Below are 18,976 nucleotides of genomic sequence, written 5' to 3' on the forward strand. Positions count from 1 at the left end.
TAAGAGATTTGTTTAGAAACACTAGGTTTCCTTGCCAAGATTTGACTATATAGTGCCATATGTCTGATGCCAAAAATCACAGCTTCCTCATTCGGAGATTGAAACAATACATAAACTAAAAAGGTACAAAATCCACTAGCAGGTTAACAAGCAAACGTTTTCTTACTTAACAAGGGAAGATAACCTCTTTATTTAGAATCTGTCTCCCTCAGCCAATCAAAGCTGAAAGGTACTTCAAATAGTATTTGCCCAACCAAGTTCTTACTTGTGTCCTTGTTGGTGGTCCATCATATGGAATGGTTTTAGGACTTGGAAGCGATACTCCAAGTGTCAGAAAACATGAACATTCTATTGCTGTGAGAGCTTTCCAGTACTACTAGTATTTTGGGAAAAATATTTCCTTGTAGCGGATTAACAAGGTGAGAAGCCAAAAAAAAATCAAAAAGAAAAAAAGTAAACTAAACTACTGTTTATGGCAAAGGACAATTAGCATCTCAAAGTGTTTTTCCTCCTCTCAATGCAAATTGAAGGATGACGGAAAGGGAGCAACATTTGCTTCCTGCCCTGGCATGTATAAGGACAAAGGACATTTTCTGGGCATGCATCAAAATCTATTTTGCACTAAGGGGACATGTCTATACATGCAATTAATGTGCTTGAATTTTCTGCACAGAAAATCCAAGTTCACTCAAGTGCTCCCCAGGCATGCAACTGAACATGTGTCCATCAGAAACAAATCTGCTTCCAATGAGAGCAGTTCAGTCCAGGGCTGCTTCTGCCCTGCTCTTCCTTCCTGCAGCAGCCAAGGGGAGCTCCAAGCTCCCTCAGGTGCCAGCCCCAGGCCGGAAGGGGGCACAGGGACCCGTTCTGATTTCCATGCTGGAGGAAGAACTGTCCTAGCTGCAGGACTGCTGCCTCCCAACCATGCAGCAATCAGGACCTGTCCCATTTTCCACAGGGTGGATAGAGCTGTCCAGGCTCTGGGGGCAGCTGCTTCCCAGCCACATGGAGATTAGGATACACCCTGATACACCAAGGTAGAGAGAGATACACATGGAGATTAAGATACACCAAGGCAGAGAGAGCTGTCCCAGGTGCAGGGCAGCTGTCTCCCAGATGCTTGCAGTTGGTCCCAATCACCATGCAACTAGGAGACAGCTGCCCTGCAGCTGGGACAGCTCTCCCTGCCCCACAGAGATCAGGATGGGTCTCCATCTGCAGGTGACTAAGAGGCAGCTGCCCTGCAGCCAGGACAGCTCCCATAGGCCCACAGAGATTGGGGTTTAGCCAGGTAGCGGTGGCTCCTTGCTGCCTAGGCTGACTAGGAGCAAACTGCTCCCAGTCAGGGTCTACAAGTGCACTCTTGTGCATTAGTTAATGCACCGTTTTTCTAGTACCTGTGTGTATTGGTACTAGCAAATGGCACATTAGACTAATTTAATGCACAGTAATTGCTGCACACATGTAGATGGTGATGATTTACTGTACATTAGATTAGTCTAATGTATAGAAAGGCAGCTCATGTTGATGCATCCAGTCAAAGTTAAACTTCACTGACTCAGTAGAACTTTAGGAATGTGGTGCACAATGCACCAATGGAAGATGTAACTTAATAACAGTGCAGGATGTACAACAAAATGCTTCTTCCTATATCTTAACAAGTCTGTTCTGAGGATGCCCTTGAATGTACTTGCTTTGATTTAGCATCTATTCTTTGTGAGAGTAAGAGAAAATGTGCTGAAAACTTATTTTGCATATTATTGGGTAAAACATATTCACAAAAATATCTAAAGGAAGGATAAGCATCAATAATTCATAAAACCCAACAAAGAACATTCTTGTGCAACTGAAAGTTTCCTTAATACTAAACCAAATATATTTAACATCAGACTTAGAAAGCAAAGTACGTCATCTGCATGTAATTTCTCAATACGCACAGAGCAATGGAATATGTTAAAGGTTTAATGCAATCTTGTACAAAAATTTGAGCACCCTCTTGCCAGATTAAACCAGAACAAAATGTGCTATGTAGCATGTACAACATGAATCCATATGTAATTCCACTGGGTTAGAACAGAGTACAATGTGTTCCCATTAATACTTACTTGTCTCCCATTTCAAGCTGTAAGCTTGCCTTTTCAGATAGCAAATACTTTTGAATATTTAAGCAACAGCTAGTTCTATTTTACCAAGATTACTTACTAACAAAGGAATGAATGATCCAGATTAAACTGGCTCACTGCTTGAAAAATACCATAACAAAAGCCAAAGAAAACCCCTTTGAAACATTCCTATGTTTGGAGGATGTAAGGAAACTAAATCTTGGATCATGATGTTGGTGATGCTATATAAAAATATTACCCATCTATTTAATTAAATGCGAGACTTAATTGGATTGCATGTTCTGAACAGCCGTGGAGGGAAGAGGGAGAACACAGCCTAAAGACAGATGTCCTGGTACAGCTGATCTGATCAATCAGCAAAAAAAGGAGCACGTATGTGCAAGCACAAAGGGAGGAAACTTTGTGAGGGTTCCCTGTTCCACACTTGCAGATCACACCTCACAACATAAACGTTCCAAGCTTCCCCCTGCAGGGTGATTCCTGTGGTGAGCAAAATCAGATCCCTGAATCCCTGGGGGTGCCTGCTAATAGGGTCCTGCCAGGGTTCCCCTGTTTGTAGACATGTGTCCCAAGTTGGGGCACGGAGGCATGCAGAGGATTCCTGAAGCACACCTCAGCAAGAAGGGGAACCCAGGTAGATGCTCCTGGAGCTTGAGGAGCCCACCCAAGGAATTCCTCAGCAGAAAAACCCTCAGGGCACACAGGATTCGGCCCTTGAAGCCCCAGAAGTGCTTGCCTGGGAGGGCTGGAGAGTGCAGACAACTCCAGGCTTCCCATACTCTTCTGCCTTAAAGCAAACAGAAAATATCAGCACCAATTTATACCATCTATTTTCACAGCCACAATTTGGGCATTTGTGTCACAAGAAGCAGCAAGGATGTCTGTTTGCTTTGGCCTCATGCTGCCATAAAAAAAAACCTTGGTGGCACAAGGCGATGTGTGATTCTAGCCATAATGGGAAACACAAAGAAGCATTTCTACCTCTTGCACACAAATCAGAGGGAGGTGAAAGCTGATTTTTCCCTTCTCATCTTTCTCATTAGCTTAAAATTCTGCATAGGTCTTTAGGAGCATCTCATACCTTTAGCTGCTCTACCCTCCATCCCCAACAATGGCTGCAGGATTTTGAGAAGTGGGGTGCAGATGGTATGGTGCATCACCACACGGAACACAGCACACGTTCTTCCCCTGACTGTGGTGCTGTTCCAAGTCATGCCAAGCCTATGTCCAGGCCATCTGGAGTCTGGAGAGTGCCAAGACACTGATGCCAGCCCTGCACAGCAGTGCTCACAAAAGCTGGCTTGAAACTTTGAGTGAAGAGGAATCAAAGGAGGGTGTGACCCAGGGATGCAGTAGGGCAGCTCTGCATGCAATTTCTCAGTACGAGGCACAGTGTCAATGATGTTGGTGCAGTCATCCACCTCTATGGCAGCAGCTATTTTTGGGGCCCCCACAAAGGAGGTGCCTGGGGCTGCTGTCCCAGAAGCCCCCTCAGTTATATTACTGGTGCAACATACCCCCCCGAATCCACCTCTGTCCTTTCCTATAGCTGTACCACAGGAGCTATGGAGTTTACTAATAAACTTTTTCAAGGAGTCAAAAAAAATTGTCTGTTGGGGTGACCTGGCATGAATGCTCCTTCCTGGAAGCATCATGGAGACACAGTTAGGTTAAGTAGGTACAAGACTTAGAAATTAATATTAGTGCGCTACAGAAATGGCTCTCCATTGCCCTTTGTGGCTATAGTGGATAAATGGCTAAAGGGACAGTTTTCAGAACAGACACCTGCAATCTCACTACTGGACCATATTCTTTTGGGAGAAGGGGAACCCCAAACACTTTACAGACTAAGGACCCTTCTGTTGCTCTCTATACCAGTCACAGTGAACAGGGCTGGAAAAGTCAAAAGGCTGAAATGAAGACTCTCTTTGACCTATGTTATGAATTACATGGCAGGTCTGTACCGCTTCTACCTGTGGTCTACTGAAATGCTGGGTATATTAAGGTAATAAAGTTGTGGCCTGCCATTTAATTCCATTCTCATGCCAACTTTCACTCACCTACTTGTCTTATTACAATTCATTTCTGTATTCTTCCTTATTTTCTAAGCATTAAGAACACAAAATAAAATACAATTTAAGTTACCGAGTATTATGTAGATGCGAAGATGTAGACAAGGTAGATAACAGTAGCAAAAACATGGAAGAGATATAAATTCATTCACAGAACACATTAATCTTAAACTAACCAATCTTTTTGACAAAGTTCCTGCTTTTGTAATGAAACCAATAGAACTTATTTGTTCGCATTTTTTTTCGGGGGGGGGTGCGCGCGCACATGTGCATGTGTGTGTGTATGCGTGTTTCGTTCTAGAAAGCCAAAGTTACTTTCAGTATGACTAATCCAATTCCTGAGTATCAAACTAATCTTAAAAGCAGTTCTTTTCTTGAAAGCAGGCTCCATGATGTTTCTGAAAGAACTACCCGTGTGGATCAGATCCCGAATACACAGAACATAATGGGAATATTGTCATTGACTGTGATAGGCTTTGGAAGAAACCTCTACACAGAACCATGTGCTTTCACCAGAATACATTCTGAGTCCCAGAAAAACAAAAAAGAAAATCAAACAACAAATAAATAAAAACACTTATGCTTAATTTATTTATGCCTCTAAACATCACTCCATTCAAAGGAAGCTGAAGTTGTTTTCACCAGAAATGTATAGTTTTTTGGATTTGTTTACAATTAAATGCAGCCTGCGTCACAGAACACTGAAACACAGCTGTGGGTTATTGCTTTTCCAGGTGTTTAGTCCAGGGGACATCTTATCTAAGTACCTTTTCTATAGATGAATCAAAATCCTCCAGGGAAAAATCATGAATTACTCCACATATATTTCAACAGTATTCAAACAAATACAGTATTTCAACATGCTTTCAGTTTCTCATTATTCTTTTCCCTTTGCATAATTAAAAACCTAAAAGAAGCTACAAAGCTGTCTCGGTTCTTGCCCTTTTTTCAGCAAGTCATTGAACAACATAATAATATTCCTTTAAAATGGTTACTGCAATAAGCCCACCCTTCACAATAAAACTGTCAATCACTTGAAGGCAGCATGATCTATTACCCAAGGGCAAGGAGTGCTCTTTTTTATTTTTCTAGGGATCGTTTCCCAAGAATCTCCTCTTTCTTACAAGAAATGTACTAGAAATGCCTATGAATGTAATTCAGACAGGTTTGATGTGGAGTTTGATAAGCTCCTGTAACACACTGTGTTATGAGTAATTTCCACAGCATGCCACAAACTTCCTAGGTTAACTTCAAATTGTTTGCTAAGCTTAACAGAGATTCTTTCATGTTGCATGCTTTACATTAATATATGTATTCCATGTTTAAAGTGATGTTTTCTGTAGCCTGAAGAAAGCATTTCTGGTCCTTAATGCCAGAATAAAAGGTTTGTTACTCTTAAAACACCCTTCTTCATCCAGTATTACAGTATTTCCTGCATTTTCATTCCCTTTTAAAGAACTACCAGATAACTGACCCCTAAATAAAAATACAAATAACCTTTTAACAATTTACATGGTATGATATTTCATATTACAGTATTTCTCAGCCTTAAACTTAAAAAAGTTTTCTTGGCTACTTCAAGGAAATGAACAGCATTTATTTAAACTCTCTTTATACAAATAGATTATTTAAATGGTCATGTAAAGGAGCAGCAAGAAACATACTACAGAAAAAGAACACCAATCTTGCCTCTACTATTGAATCTAGGTAGTTTTAGGGAAGTTGAGACATATTACAGGGACAATGTAAGTACTGGAAGGTGGGGCAGGTGCATTAGAGACTCCCCAAGGTGGGCAACCTCCAAAATGAGCTCTCTGCTCCTCTCCTAGCCCCATCCCCCACTTCATTCTGAAAACAATGTGTACTGACACAAGTTAATAAAGGCGCTCCACTTTGCAGTGCCTCCATCTGAACTTTCATGTAATGAGGGTTCAGATGGTCACAGGACTGGGCCCTTTTAAAGCACTCTGCAGCTCTGCCCTTCCATAAGGGCAGAGCTGTAGAGTGCTTTCAGTGGCTGATCACGTGAAAAAAGTCACCTGTCACACCTCCATGCAACTGCCCCCACCCACAACCCCGTGAAAAAAAATGTCACTTGCGCCCTTAAGGCTAAAGACAGAAGTTACACATAAACTGATACAAGTCATCGGAAACCGGTTCAAATCCGCAACACAACAGAAGTTCAGTGTACACACACCACTTTCAAAGCGGCTGAAACTGGTATAAGATAAACCTGGCTGAATGTAGTATCGGACAAACCTGATTTAAGTTAAATTAGTTTATTGAACTTCTGTCCCAGATCCCCTCCAAATTCCAGTAACTCCCAGTTCTCCAGCATGCCAGGATACTTTGTACCTCCCCTTTACACACCCCCTTGCAGGTTGGGCAGGCTAGCCTTGGCCCAGGTTGTCTGCTCCAGTCAAGCAGGGAGGTGTGCTCTAGCACCCCCCTGGCTTCTCGCCTGGGCCACAGCAGGCATGTGGCTGCATTTCCAGAATTGAAAGTAAAAGTCTGTTCCCTTGCTTATCAGTTTAGTCTACTCAGCTTACAATCACCCGCAAAGATTGAACTGATTCAGCCTCAGGCTTTTTTTGATTGCTTGTATTTAGCCTTAGTGTTTGTATAGTTCTGTAAACTGTGACATGCTCTGCGTTATTAACATACAAATTAGTTTTCCCTATGAAATACTCATAAAGAATTATTGGAATTACTTATAGGCTTTCTGTAGCTTTATTGGAGATCTTTCTTAATACAAATTTATACTCTTGATACAGAATTCAAACAACCCACAGACAGGATCTGATCACTGTTTAATTTGATACTTTTTGGGATATCTTCTATAACAATCTATTAAATATCCTGAGAACATTTTAAGTTTAACATTTACACTGAGGTTTAATATCTATTACCACTCTTCCACAAATGATGTTTTAATAATTCTACAATAAAATGCTCTGATTTAGCTTATTTTTAAAGATGCTATCATTCTAAGTCATCAAAAAGGTAACGGGTAAAATAATGGATTCCTTTGTTACATGCGAAAAGTCAAGCAATTTTTAATATCTCACTATTGTGAGAGTGTGACAAAGCTCTATCATACTGACCTGATCATCAAAGCGGTAAGTGAGGAATTGTTCCCCTGTTGTATCTTCAAGAAAACTCCCTTGTGGAGAAAGTGCAAACTCAGGCAGGAAGTACGCACCTTGCGATTGTTCTGCTCTTGTCTGTAAGAGATTAAAAAAGGACATATTACAGCTAATGAAGGCAAAGTGTATGCACAATTATGGCAACTGGAACAAATTACATGACATTTTTCTGCAGTTTTAGGACTGGAATTTTGAACATTTGGCCAAGAGTATCTACAAGAAAATGTAACCTCTGTAGCTTCAAAAGCAGAATTCTCTGTCTATACCAACAGGAAGAAAAATCAAAGAGAGGCCAGCAGCTACATAATGCTTCTACCCAAGTTTTAATCTAACTGGTCACGTACCAGCAATGAAGCCACAGAGTCATTGCATTTGTTGCTTAATCCTCAGCCACACTACTTAAAGCTAGGTCACAAACATCTACACTAGAAGCAGGTATACCTCCAGCAACAAGTCAGGATGTAGCCTCAGACTGCTGAAAAGGCAATTAAAGAATGCCAGAATGAATCTTAATGTTACATGATTGTGGCATTGCATGGATATACCAAGCCAAAACAGTGCAGAAATCTGAACTGGAATGGCAAGATATCAAAGCTTTACATAGCTGATGACCTTCCGACACACTTTGATGACATGGAATTAGATACCAGAAATGATGATTGTACACCGTTATTTGAGATTTTGTCAGTGTGTTGAATTCAATAATCAGGGCCCAGATAGACTAAATGCAGATCCAGGACCCTTTCTTGGTGTAGCTACACATTCATCTGAAATGCTGTGGCATAGAGTTTTGTGGAGAGGCACCAGACTTTCACAAGTCAACCAAGCCAGGAGATGTATTGATTACTGGAAATAGGGAGCACTGGTAATCACATATTAAAAATGTTATATTTGACACCTAAGTTATTCAGGCATGATGGGACATACCTCTCTAATCAAGGAACAAATATATTTTTGGACAGTGTTACAGCTATGGTGAAAGGGGCAGGCAGCCAAGCTAACTGTTAGCACCTCCTTATGGCAGATGCCTAGTGAAAGTACTCATTCTACGGGAGACCTAGTTTCCTAATAAATCAGAATTACAAGTGGACTGAGGAGAAGACATCTCTTAAATGAAGCTGGGGAATGTGAAAAGTGGCTTTTAATGACTAGTAGAAAAAGGAGACAAACCCTCTTTCCTAAGCCATTTAACCTTAATATGAGGGGAGGTCAACAGGATCCCAGCTCGTTGCCAGGAAAGGTTAGAGGTTGATGATAACCCCCCACAAGAAGGAAACAATTAAAGGAGGAATCATGACCTGCGCCGTCCAAGCTATTGCTGGATACTTCCAAACTAAAGGAAGTTAACAAACACTGTGGTTTAATTAAATTGCATATCTCATTTATTTTCTTTCCTGCTTGATTGTCAGCTGCTGTCCTGAAGTGGAAGCAGTAAATTTAGGATACATAACTTCAGTAAGCTATAGTTAAGGATCCAAGCTATTCTAATTGCCAACAAGACTTCAGAAGTATTGCACACAATTCAGGCACTAAACCCTCAGGAATCATAGAAGCAGGAGACATGTCACTCTGCAAACAGCCTTCAGCTTGTACTATAGTAATGTAGTAGCATGTCATTTGCATGGAGTCTGAAAAAACAGCTTACATTGCTACTGCTTATCATGTCTTGCAACATAGATAGGTTTCAGTTTCATGGGCCACAAATCCCATCGCCTATTAAAATTGTTATATTAACTTTAGTATTTTACATTAAACTACGTTTGTATAAACTAGAAATTATTTGCAAAGTTCACATCTAGACTGGCTGTGCTTTAAATTATCTCAGTGAATAGGATTTTAAACACCTCATGTACACAATGTCATGTTTTCACATGTACAATGGTGACATGTTGGGTGAGCATGTTCCCCCCCACCCCGATTTCCATGTTGACAGTTGGATGTTGGGCCTGGGGCTGCAGCCTGGCCAGAACCAGGGCCCAGCAGCAGTAGGGGTAGTGATAGTGGCGCAATTTCTGCACCAACGGTGGCATGTGGAGCTGCAGCCTGGCCAGACCTAATACCCAGCAGCAGAGGGGGCAGGGGTGGGGCAGTGGCATGGAGTCGTGCTCCCCACTGTGGCAGCAGTATGGAGTTGTGGCCCCCACCCTCCACCCCACTGTCAGCATTTGTGTGTCACCTATGCACATGTTGTGGCCAAGTCAGGACATCACTTAAATTCTATTATTCAAAAGGCAGCCACCAAGTCAGTCACATTTAGGTTTTTAAATCACAAAGTGGGGAAAAATCTGTGTTTTACAACACTACATTCCCCATGTTACAATGGAGGAAAGTCTAGAATCCAACCTCTTGCTGACTCCCACATGGTCACTGCTCTTCTAACCTTTCATACATGACACATGCCTCTGATATTAATGCAGTTGATGTCACTGAAACCAATAACTCACAATGGGCTATGGATTAGGCTCTATATGATATAAGCCAGCACTGGTGGATAAGAACTATATTATAAATGCCCTTTTGTCCTGGGTTAAATTACATAGTATTACTACCTCAATTTCCCCAGGTATAAAATGCAGATTACTAAATTTACTGACTTGCTTCAGTGAAGGTTATATTTGAGAAATGCTTTGAAAAAGAATACTGCCTAAGTGTTAGAGATTTAAGAGAACATTTTGGAAAGAGTTGCTGAGCTCAAGAACAGAATAGAATCCAAATTATTCCTCCACGCTTCCCAGAAAAAAGGTCTATATCATGCTGTTGCTTAATTTCTCATAAACAAGTTGCCACTAGGATATGCAGAGATTAGCTCGCTTCTGTTTCCCATCTTTATAAGGTAAATATTTAAAGTAGAAAGATTTCAGGCATTCATCAGTATTATGCTTTGAATATAAAAGATGCCAACATCTGAAGCTGAAATAACAAGTGTGACATGAAAAACCAAAACGTTTTACACACATTTATATTAGTGTTAATATCTAATGAGCAGTTAGCTACTGGGTGAAACATGGACCTACTTGTTAGATGAAGGCAAGCAAAAAATGGCCCCTAGCACGGAAAATTTCAGTCCAAGAGGTAAGTGTTTTAGAACGTTATATACAGGGACTTAGAAACTAGACTGTTTAGCAATAGTAGGTGCTGCTGACTACCAAAAAGAACTGAAGAAAGAAATAGATATAGTCAAGAGTGATGATAAAAATAATAACAGTTAAGATACAGGAAGAGCATGGTGAAGGGGCCTTGACAGTAGGAGTATATTACAGATCTCTGAACCTAGTGGAGGAGCTTGATCTGAAATTCTCCAGAGAACTGGCAGAGGCACTCACAGAATATAGTCATCATAGGTGACTCCAATTACCCAGACATCTCATGGGAAGAGCACTAAGCTAGATCTGAGTGGCCACATAGCTTCCTTACTTGCATTGAGGAGCTCTATTTGACTCAAGAAGTATACAGGCCAACCAGAGGAAAGGCAACCTGGATTTGGCCAAAAGGGGAAGATCTAGTGAGTAATTTGATGATTGAGGGTAATCTAGGCAATCGCAACCACGAGATGGTCATTTTCACCATGGATCATAAGGCAGGGAAAATCAGTTAGTAGGGTAGAAATCCTTGATTTTAGGAACACTGAATTCTACAAACTGTAGGGAGCAGATTAGAAAAGCCAAGGCAGAAATCCAACATAAACTGGCAACAGAAATCAAAGACAATAAAAAGTCATTCCTTAGATACATAGGGAGCAGGAAAAAAAATAAGGGAAACGTAGGACCCCTGCTGAATGCAATGGAACACTCAGGAGAAAACCGAACTCCTAAATGAATACTTGGCATTGGTATTCTACCAGACCAAGGACATTAACTTGCCCAACAGGAAGAAGGATGGACAAGGTGAGAGTGATCATCCACCTATAATCAGTGAAGATCTTGTGGGGGAGTACCTGGAGAGGCTGGATATCTACAAGTCAGCAGGACTGGAGGAACTACACCCAAGAGTGCTGAAAGAACTAGCTGACATCATTGCACAACTGATGGCAAAGCTATTTGAGAACTTATGGCGCTCAGGTGAAGTCACAGAAGACTGAAAGAGGGACAATGTGATGCTTATCTTCAAGAGATGAATGAAGGAGGATCCAGGGAATTACAGGCCATTCAATCTGAGCTCAATCCCTGGAAAAAATCCTGGAAAATTTATCAAAGAATCCATCAGTGATAGGAGGCAGTATTCTAAAAGACAGCCAATGTGGCTTTGTTGCAGGCAGGTCATGCCTGACCAACCTCATCTCCTTCTATGATCAGGTAACTTGCCACCTGGATAAGGGAGATGAGGTCGACATCATATACTTGGATTTCAAAAAGACCTTTGATTTGGTCTCCCACAATGCCATCATGGTTAAATTGAGAAATTACGGCCTCAACAACTTAATGGGCTGGGAAACCGGCTGTGGCAGAGCACCTTTGGTGCCTGCCACTCTAAGGGCTGAGAGCAGGCAGCAAAGCAGCCATCAGGTGTGGGCTAGCCCTAATGAGGCAGTGACATGACTGCAGAAGGGCATTGTGATAGGAGGAGGGGGCTGAGCAGCCTCCATTTTAGCTCAGGCCCTCAGGGAAGCCAGCAGTCTGCTGGCTGCAGCTATGGAGAGAGCACCACCTGGCTAGAGCTGCATCTCACAACATCTTGGAGGTAAGGGCAGGAGCTATGGGAATGGCAGGAAGCTCCTGGTCCTGGGGAATGACCAAAAACTATACCCTGCTGGGGTAGGATGGTCTGGTGGGTCTGCCCATGGCGGGATGGTCCCCAAGAAATACCAGGCCAGTTGCCTCCCCAGTGAAAGGTGAGGAAGGGGTGCCTTAAAGCCCCATCCCCAACATCTGGGTGGGTAAACCCATACTAGGGACAGGCAGGGGTCCAGGCATGCCCAGAGAGGCACCTGAGCCCCAAGGGGTATAAGACCCAAGGCCCCAGAGAGGGGTCAGAGAGAGATGGGCCCCAGCAAGGGGGCAGAAGCATGTAGTGGCCTGCACAGAGTAGAGTACACCGTTGCAGCCTGAAGGACTGTACATTGGGGTGTAGAGTAGGGCAGATAAGAGGACAGATAAGCTAAGGCAAGTCTATGGATTCCTGATCCCACAGTTGGGCCAAAGGCCGAGACCCTGGTAAGCCCTCAAACATGGAGAGACCAAATTTTGAGTCAAAGGTTAAGAACTTATTTTGGATGTCATCTGAGAGGCATGGAACACAGTGTAGGGATGTTATGGAGCTGTGCATACCACCCTGGGCATCAAGGCACTAAATGGGCAGCCTCCCGTATTCTACACCAATTGTTTATTCAACAAGTCACAGCAGGTGAGACAGGGCAGACTGCCCCTAAACAGGTGGACAGGCCAAAGATGAGACTTGACCCCAAGCTGCTCCCCCCTCCCCCCGTCACACTGGCTCTGAGGTCAGACTCAGAGAGAGTGTTAATAGATAGAACTGAATTGACATGGTGAAAGGTGACCAGTGCTGTCCCTCAAGGTGCAGTTCTCGGAGCAGTGCTTTTCAACATTTTCATCAACAATTTTGATATGGGTTTGGAAAGCACACTGGCAAAGTTCATGGATGACACTAAGTTATGGGGGGAGTGCCATCACACTAGAAGACAGGCTAAGGATACAGGCTGACCTGGATAGGCTTGTAAAGTGGGCAGATCTAAACCTGATGATGTTTACCACCAAGAAATGTAAAGTGCTCCATCTGGGGTGAAATAATCCATAACATACTTACAAGCTCGGTGGTGCTACACTAACCAGCACCACAACTGAAAGAGACCTGGGGGTCATGACTGACCACAAAATGAACATGAGCCATGAATGCGATACTACAGCCAGCAAAGTGAACAACGCTCTGGTATGTACCAACCGATGCAACACAAGCAAGACTAAGGATGTCATCCTCCCCCTCTACTCAGCATTGGTGAGGCCACAGCTGGAGTACTGCATCCAGTTCTGGATGCCATACTTCAAGAATGATGTAGAGAAACTGGAAAGAGCCTAAAGGAGGACCACACAAATCATTAGAGGTCTGGAGAACAGACCATACAGAGAGAGGCTGAAGGACATGGAACTGTCCAGCCTGGAAAAGACAAGACTCAGGGCGGACTTGGTGGCAGCCTTTAAATATATAAGGGGCTAGGAGAACATCTGTTCACCAAGGCACCCCAGGGGAAGAGTAGGAATAATGGTCATAAACTGATAGAAGATCACTTCAGATTAGACATAAGGAAAAACTTCTTTACAGTTTGTGCGTCCAGAGTCTGGAACAGACTCCCCCCTGGAAGTGGTACAATCACCTTCCCTGGACAACTTTAAAAGATGACTGGATGCACACCTTGCTAGGGTCATCTTTTTTGCTGTAGAGCAGGGGAGCTGGACCTGATGATCTCATGAGGTTCCTTCCGGCCCCTAACTTCTATGAATTTCCCAGAAACTAGTATCAGCCAGCTGTCATGAGAAGTAGATGCTGAGGTAACTAGGGGCAATCCAAAAAAGGTGATCATTATTTTCAAAAACCTTTCAACAAAATTTCAGATGTTAAAAAAAAGCTTTTAAAAATCTATGATTATTCTAATAAAGAAGAGATTTCACATTTTTATGGTTAAACATAGTCTGCAACCATTTCTACTATTACTGTTTGAAGAGTTCTAACGTGCATTCATTCCTGTGTTACGTTTATTTAAATACAGAAAGTTTATAGACCACTTTTTTCTGTACGAGTGTCTCAGAGTTCTTTGTGAGACTTTTATATTATAGATGCTTCATGCAGACAGTGAATCAAATGTTAGCAGTTTGTAAGATGCTACCAGAATTTTCAGTTGATTTTTAATTGCTTAATTGGTCTGGTATACATTCATTTCTTAAACTACAGCTACAGATTTAAACTGCCTCCGTTTCAGAAAACAATTATGTGTCATCCTGATGTTTTAAGTCCACATAACAGACAGTTTAATGTCATTTAGCTTCAAGTTAAACATGTCAGGCAGATTATAAACATACTTAAAATGAAGAACAGGCATTTTGAACCAGTTTTTATGCTGTTCCTAAACATTATAATGACAACAGAGCTAGGTGATAATGTAGCAAGACACATACAATAATAATAGTCACAGTATAATACGCTGAAAATGCTGTAAGGTAAATACCAGAATGCAAGAAAATATGGCATAGGCACTATCCTACTTGGCAACAAAAATTACTTAAAGACAGACAGAAAATAGGTAAACTGGTGTATGACGCGTTCCCCGAATACTTATAGTATTTAGATTCCTTTGCTTCCTACCCAGAAACAAAACAAAAAAAAAAAACCCAGCAGATTTCTTCCATGGCCTTCCACATACCATTCCACCAGTGAGCTCAAGTGTAAATGATCTGGAAAGAAGACAATATCACATCTCATGGTGGTGAAAAAAGAGAAATGGTAGGATTTCTAAAACATCCATATTCTTGAAGCCATGTTTGGTGTCATGTGTCATTGCCAGGTGCTTGTTCAATCTCAACTTTCCCAGACCTTGACTACTGGAACAAAAAAGGAGTTATTCCTCTGACTGATGAAGGATTAAATTATTCTCCCATCTCCACACCTCTGGCTTCTGGTCACGAAAGAAGAACGAGTAAACAGCCAATATCTAAGTTCCATTGGTTGGGCTCTCTTCAGTCACTTCCTCTCCTTCTGCAGTAGAGTAAAAAGGACTCATTTTTTTTCCTGTTTCACTGTTGCCAGTAGAGTTTTGAATACCGGCAGCAAAGCCATCTCTCTCTTTAAGGGTTTTCTACAGGAACTACTGAGATGGTTACTTTCACTTCGCTGCCTCAGAGGCAATGGAGCCATCAGTCAGACAAAAAACACATCATCAGTTCTCTGCTGGTTTTCTTTAACCTTTAAAGCTAAAACCTGATTTTTAAAAAGATGGCTTACATTGTTCTAAAACTGAGAGCAGAAGTTTCTGTCTCAGTTGAATAGGAAAAGTTTCCTACTAACCACCAGGCAGCTGATTTTAAAACTCTTAAACTAACAAAGCAGTTAAATTAACTGCTTTGTTAAAGCAGTGCATTATGCTAGACCAGCTGCATAATTTCAGATGAGGAATCTTCCAACTAATGGTCTTCCTTCCTTGGCAAAAGCACAAAGATTCCCTGAGCTAGAATCGTTCTGTAAAGAGGTTTTTCCAGTCATCCTCTGTAACTCTCACACCAAACCTCCTTTATTGCATACTCAAATGGCAGGTTGAATTCCTACCATTCATCTTTTCCAAAATTTAGGATTTGTATCTTATATCACTGTTAAACTTGTATGTTACGTATATCTGATGAATCCAAAAAGATACACTTTCCCCACCTTTAAAATATTAAATAATGCTTATATAAACGTTAGTCATCTGCAGTGCATGACCCACACAAATTGTAAGTTTCACCCAAAGATCTAAACTATTATTGTGATTGTAGATTCCTAATTAAGTTGCAAAATATATAGTTTAGAATTGAGCGGTGGCTCATGCCTGTAGAAGCTGGGGGATGCTAGAGCAGTCCTCCATCCCCTTTTTAGCAGCCACAAGGCTGGAGAGAAGTTGGCCTGGTGGGTGTGGCCAGGCCCCCACAGGATCTAAGTGTGACTGTAGAAGGGTTTAAACACCCACCCTGGCCTGTAGGGACACCAGCCAGGCTGTGCCCGGAGGGGTAGCAGGGAGGCAGCCCTTCTCAGTAGGGATGCACCGACTGAGATTTTTAGGGCCAATACCGATAGCCACATTTTAAGGAGGCATATCAGCCAATACCGATCTGATTTCTGATACACAGCCTGGCAGCTTGAAGAGCAGTGTCCAGCTGGAAAGTCTGTGGTGAAAGGGGAGGGGAAAGGGAAGTGGTGGGGAGGTAGACCAAGGCTCCAGCAGTGTAGGAGGGGGTGAGGCTGGAGCAGGCACTGCCCTGCTGGGGCAGGGAAGGGCATGGGATGGAGCCACAGGGGCAACTCTGCCACTGTGTGCACCCCAGGAGGCATGGGGGCATGTGCCCCTGAAGCTGTGCAAAGAGTGAGTGCTTTCTCATTCAATTCCTGCATTTAAATATCTTCCAGTTCATTATTGTAGCACCTGATTTGTGCCCTAAGGAAGAAATATACCAGCTGAAAAGAAGTTATTTTTAATGTGTTTTCAAGGAATCTCCGACAAAAAGTTGGAGAGACTATGTTACTAATTTTAATTTCAAGCCAGTCAGTGTGAGGTACCACACAAGGAAAATCACATCAAAATGCCACAGAATTGCTGTGGCTAATTAAGTCGAATGAAACTCCAATAAGAATAGCTATTTGCCATGACCAAAAGCTAGTTTCTAAAGCTAGGCTGTTCAATCCATATTTTTGGGCCCAAATAAGTAACCTGAGTTTCCATCTCTGGAAACTAAGGCCACTTAGTTGGATATTAATTCATATTTTAAATAATAGGTAATATTTAAAGTGAAAAAAATTAAATATTTAAATTACAATTAACATTTATGGATCCATATCTGTAAAATTAAATAAGCCTGCAACAGTGGTCTGCAGAAGGCAGCAGTAACAAAGAACAACCATTTTTATGGAAAAATTGAGAAATGAAGTGGGGGGCAAAGTTCTTTTGTCAAATATGTTATAGCTGAAGCAGCTCTGTTCAGCCAGCCTTAATGGCTGGACAAAAAGACACACAATCAGCACCGCTCCGGTGGGTAACTCAACAGCAGTTATGGATTCTCCTAATCTGCAATCCTTCTTCCCAGTATCTGCACTGAGCTTGTGAAGGCTGACTCCCAAAACTGAGTGATGTCCAAACCCTATGTTTTTTTCCTGTCATCAGCCCATTCCCATTCTAGACTTGCTCAGTCAAAATATAAATAGAAAGTGGATAAGAAAATGTTTTAGTGGCTCTACAGGGACACAGAGCTACCTGAAAGACTACTGAGAGGTATTTCACTTAGACTTATTGTCTTGAAGGCACAGTACAGTCCTTTAGTAAACAGCTCTTAAATCTAGGTATAGACAGCAAGGAACATATTGGGCGAATACTGACCATTCCTGACCCACTATTACAGTCAGAATTCTGTCTGTAACTGTAAGAATTAAATATCCCATACAACCACTGTGGCTCAGAGAGGGCCTAACCTACAGCCTGTTCAAGCCACTGGGAGTCTTTGCAAAGACTTGAATGGGTTATCAGGTCCATAGTGCAGAGAAAACAGAGCTCAGACAACTTTTTTCCATTTCCTAAGGTTTGCTCAATTTTAAGCCAAGAGTGAAAGAGTGGGATAAACCAGATCATTTTGTTTTTAAAAAATACGGTGCTGTCATTCTATCAGGCTTTTTTAAAAGCCTATTTCTCCCAAAATTCGTCTTGATTAAATATAAATACATTTTCTTTGGCAGAGCTTATGCTGTAGGCTGTAGATCAAATAAGTCTGAACATTTTTCCTGTGCTTTTTAAAAATTTATCCTAGTGATTAAGCTTTTGGATATTTATCAACAATTAACTGTGTTTTCTCTTGATATAGTTTGGCTAAAAGATTTAACTTCTCATTGAAATGTTTCAGTAACGCTTAGCCAAAATACTATTTAGTTTCAAAATCCAGCTTAACTCTCAACTCTGCTTCACTTTTCCAAAAGAAATATGAGCTCTAGAGTTTTATATTTCTTTCCCCAAAATGAGCTTCTTCTAAACAGTATGTTAGGTGGAGTCTGCCTTTTCTCTATGTGATTAGGTTGACTGTAGTTAATATTTATTCTTAAATGGTCTGCTTGATCTTACTAAGTTACTGACAAAGTTCCCATGGATTTTCATGGTTCAGAATCAGGGCCTGAATACCAATATTTTATTTTCAGTACCACATGAAATACATTGTTCATCATTATTACTGAGAACAGTACTGTATACCCAATGCATAGTATCACAGTGCACATACAAAAACCAGGACAGAAAACATGGAACAACCTCTTCAGATAAGAGAGCCTGAGAGAAGGTGCTTGTTTTTGTCAGAAAGAAAATGACTTCTGCCTTCAAGCATACATACAATTCCCGAGGACTTTTTCAGTGCCTCACTCTTCCCCATGGAAGGACTAGGAGCCTCTTGTCAGCCCTGACAGTGGAAAGTACAATATAAGAGCCAAGTAGAATAAGGGTAGAATTTGTCCTATATAATCAAATAGCAGGTGAGTCTACATGCTCGTTAATGCACTTTTTCTACTGTGCATTAAATTTAGTACCACTAATGTGAAATACTAACTCAGAGGCAGGCAATTATTTCAGCTGAAGGGCTGCTTAACAAGTTTTGGTGAGGCACCGAGGCCTGCAAGGGTAATCCTGTACCTTGACAAGTCCCCTGCCCCCTGGTCACCATCTTGTGACCAGAAGTCCCACCTCCTAACCCCTGACCTTTGCCACTGGAAGTCTCTCCCCTTGCCTAGGAAGTACTCCTTTTGGGGATGGGATTTGCTTGTATATTGTGTGTGGAGGGGTATATGGTTGGGGAGGGGTATGTGGTTGAAGGGTGCATGTATGATGTGGGTGCAGTGTGTGGGGGTGTAGTTAAAGTGTGGGGTGTGTGGGACTGCTGGGTGTATGTGTGGGTATGGTGGAGGGTGGGGT

At 41.9% G+C, this 18,976-nt stretch overlaps 1 protein-coding gene across 6 annotated transcripts in view; it reads right to left on the minus strand.

The window, feature by feature from the left end:
• The window catches only part of ADAMTSL3 (ADAMTS like 3), a 369,750-nt gene that overhangs the window by 293,824 nt on the left and 56,950 nt on the right, over positions 1-18,976 (minus strand). For 5 of the 6 annotated variants that reach the window (XR_016439382.1, XM_090029326.1, XM_090029327.1 and 2 more), the window contains one exon: positions 7,300-7,419. Coding sequence is in view for 5 of the 6 variants with exons in the window: in XM_090029326.1 (XP_089885452.1) it covers positions 7,300-7,419 (120 nt within the window). In the remaining variant the exon portion in view is untranslated. Of the gene's footprint in view, positions 1-7,299; positions 7,420-18,976 lie in introns of those variants that run through there. The other variant, XM_090029328.1, reaches the window with a different exon arrangement.

Source organism: Crocodylus siamensis, chromosome 15 (assembly GCF_052110815.1).
Source record: "Crocodylus siamensis isolate JL-2025a chromosome 15, ASM5211081v1, whole genome shotgun sequence".
Lineage (NCBI taxonomy): Eukaryota > Metazoa > Chordata > Crocodylia > Crocodylidae > Crocodylus > Crocodylus siamensis.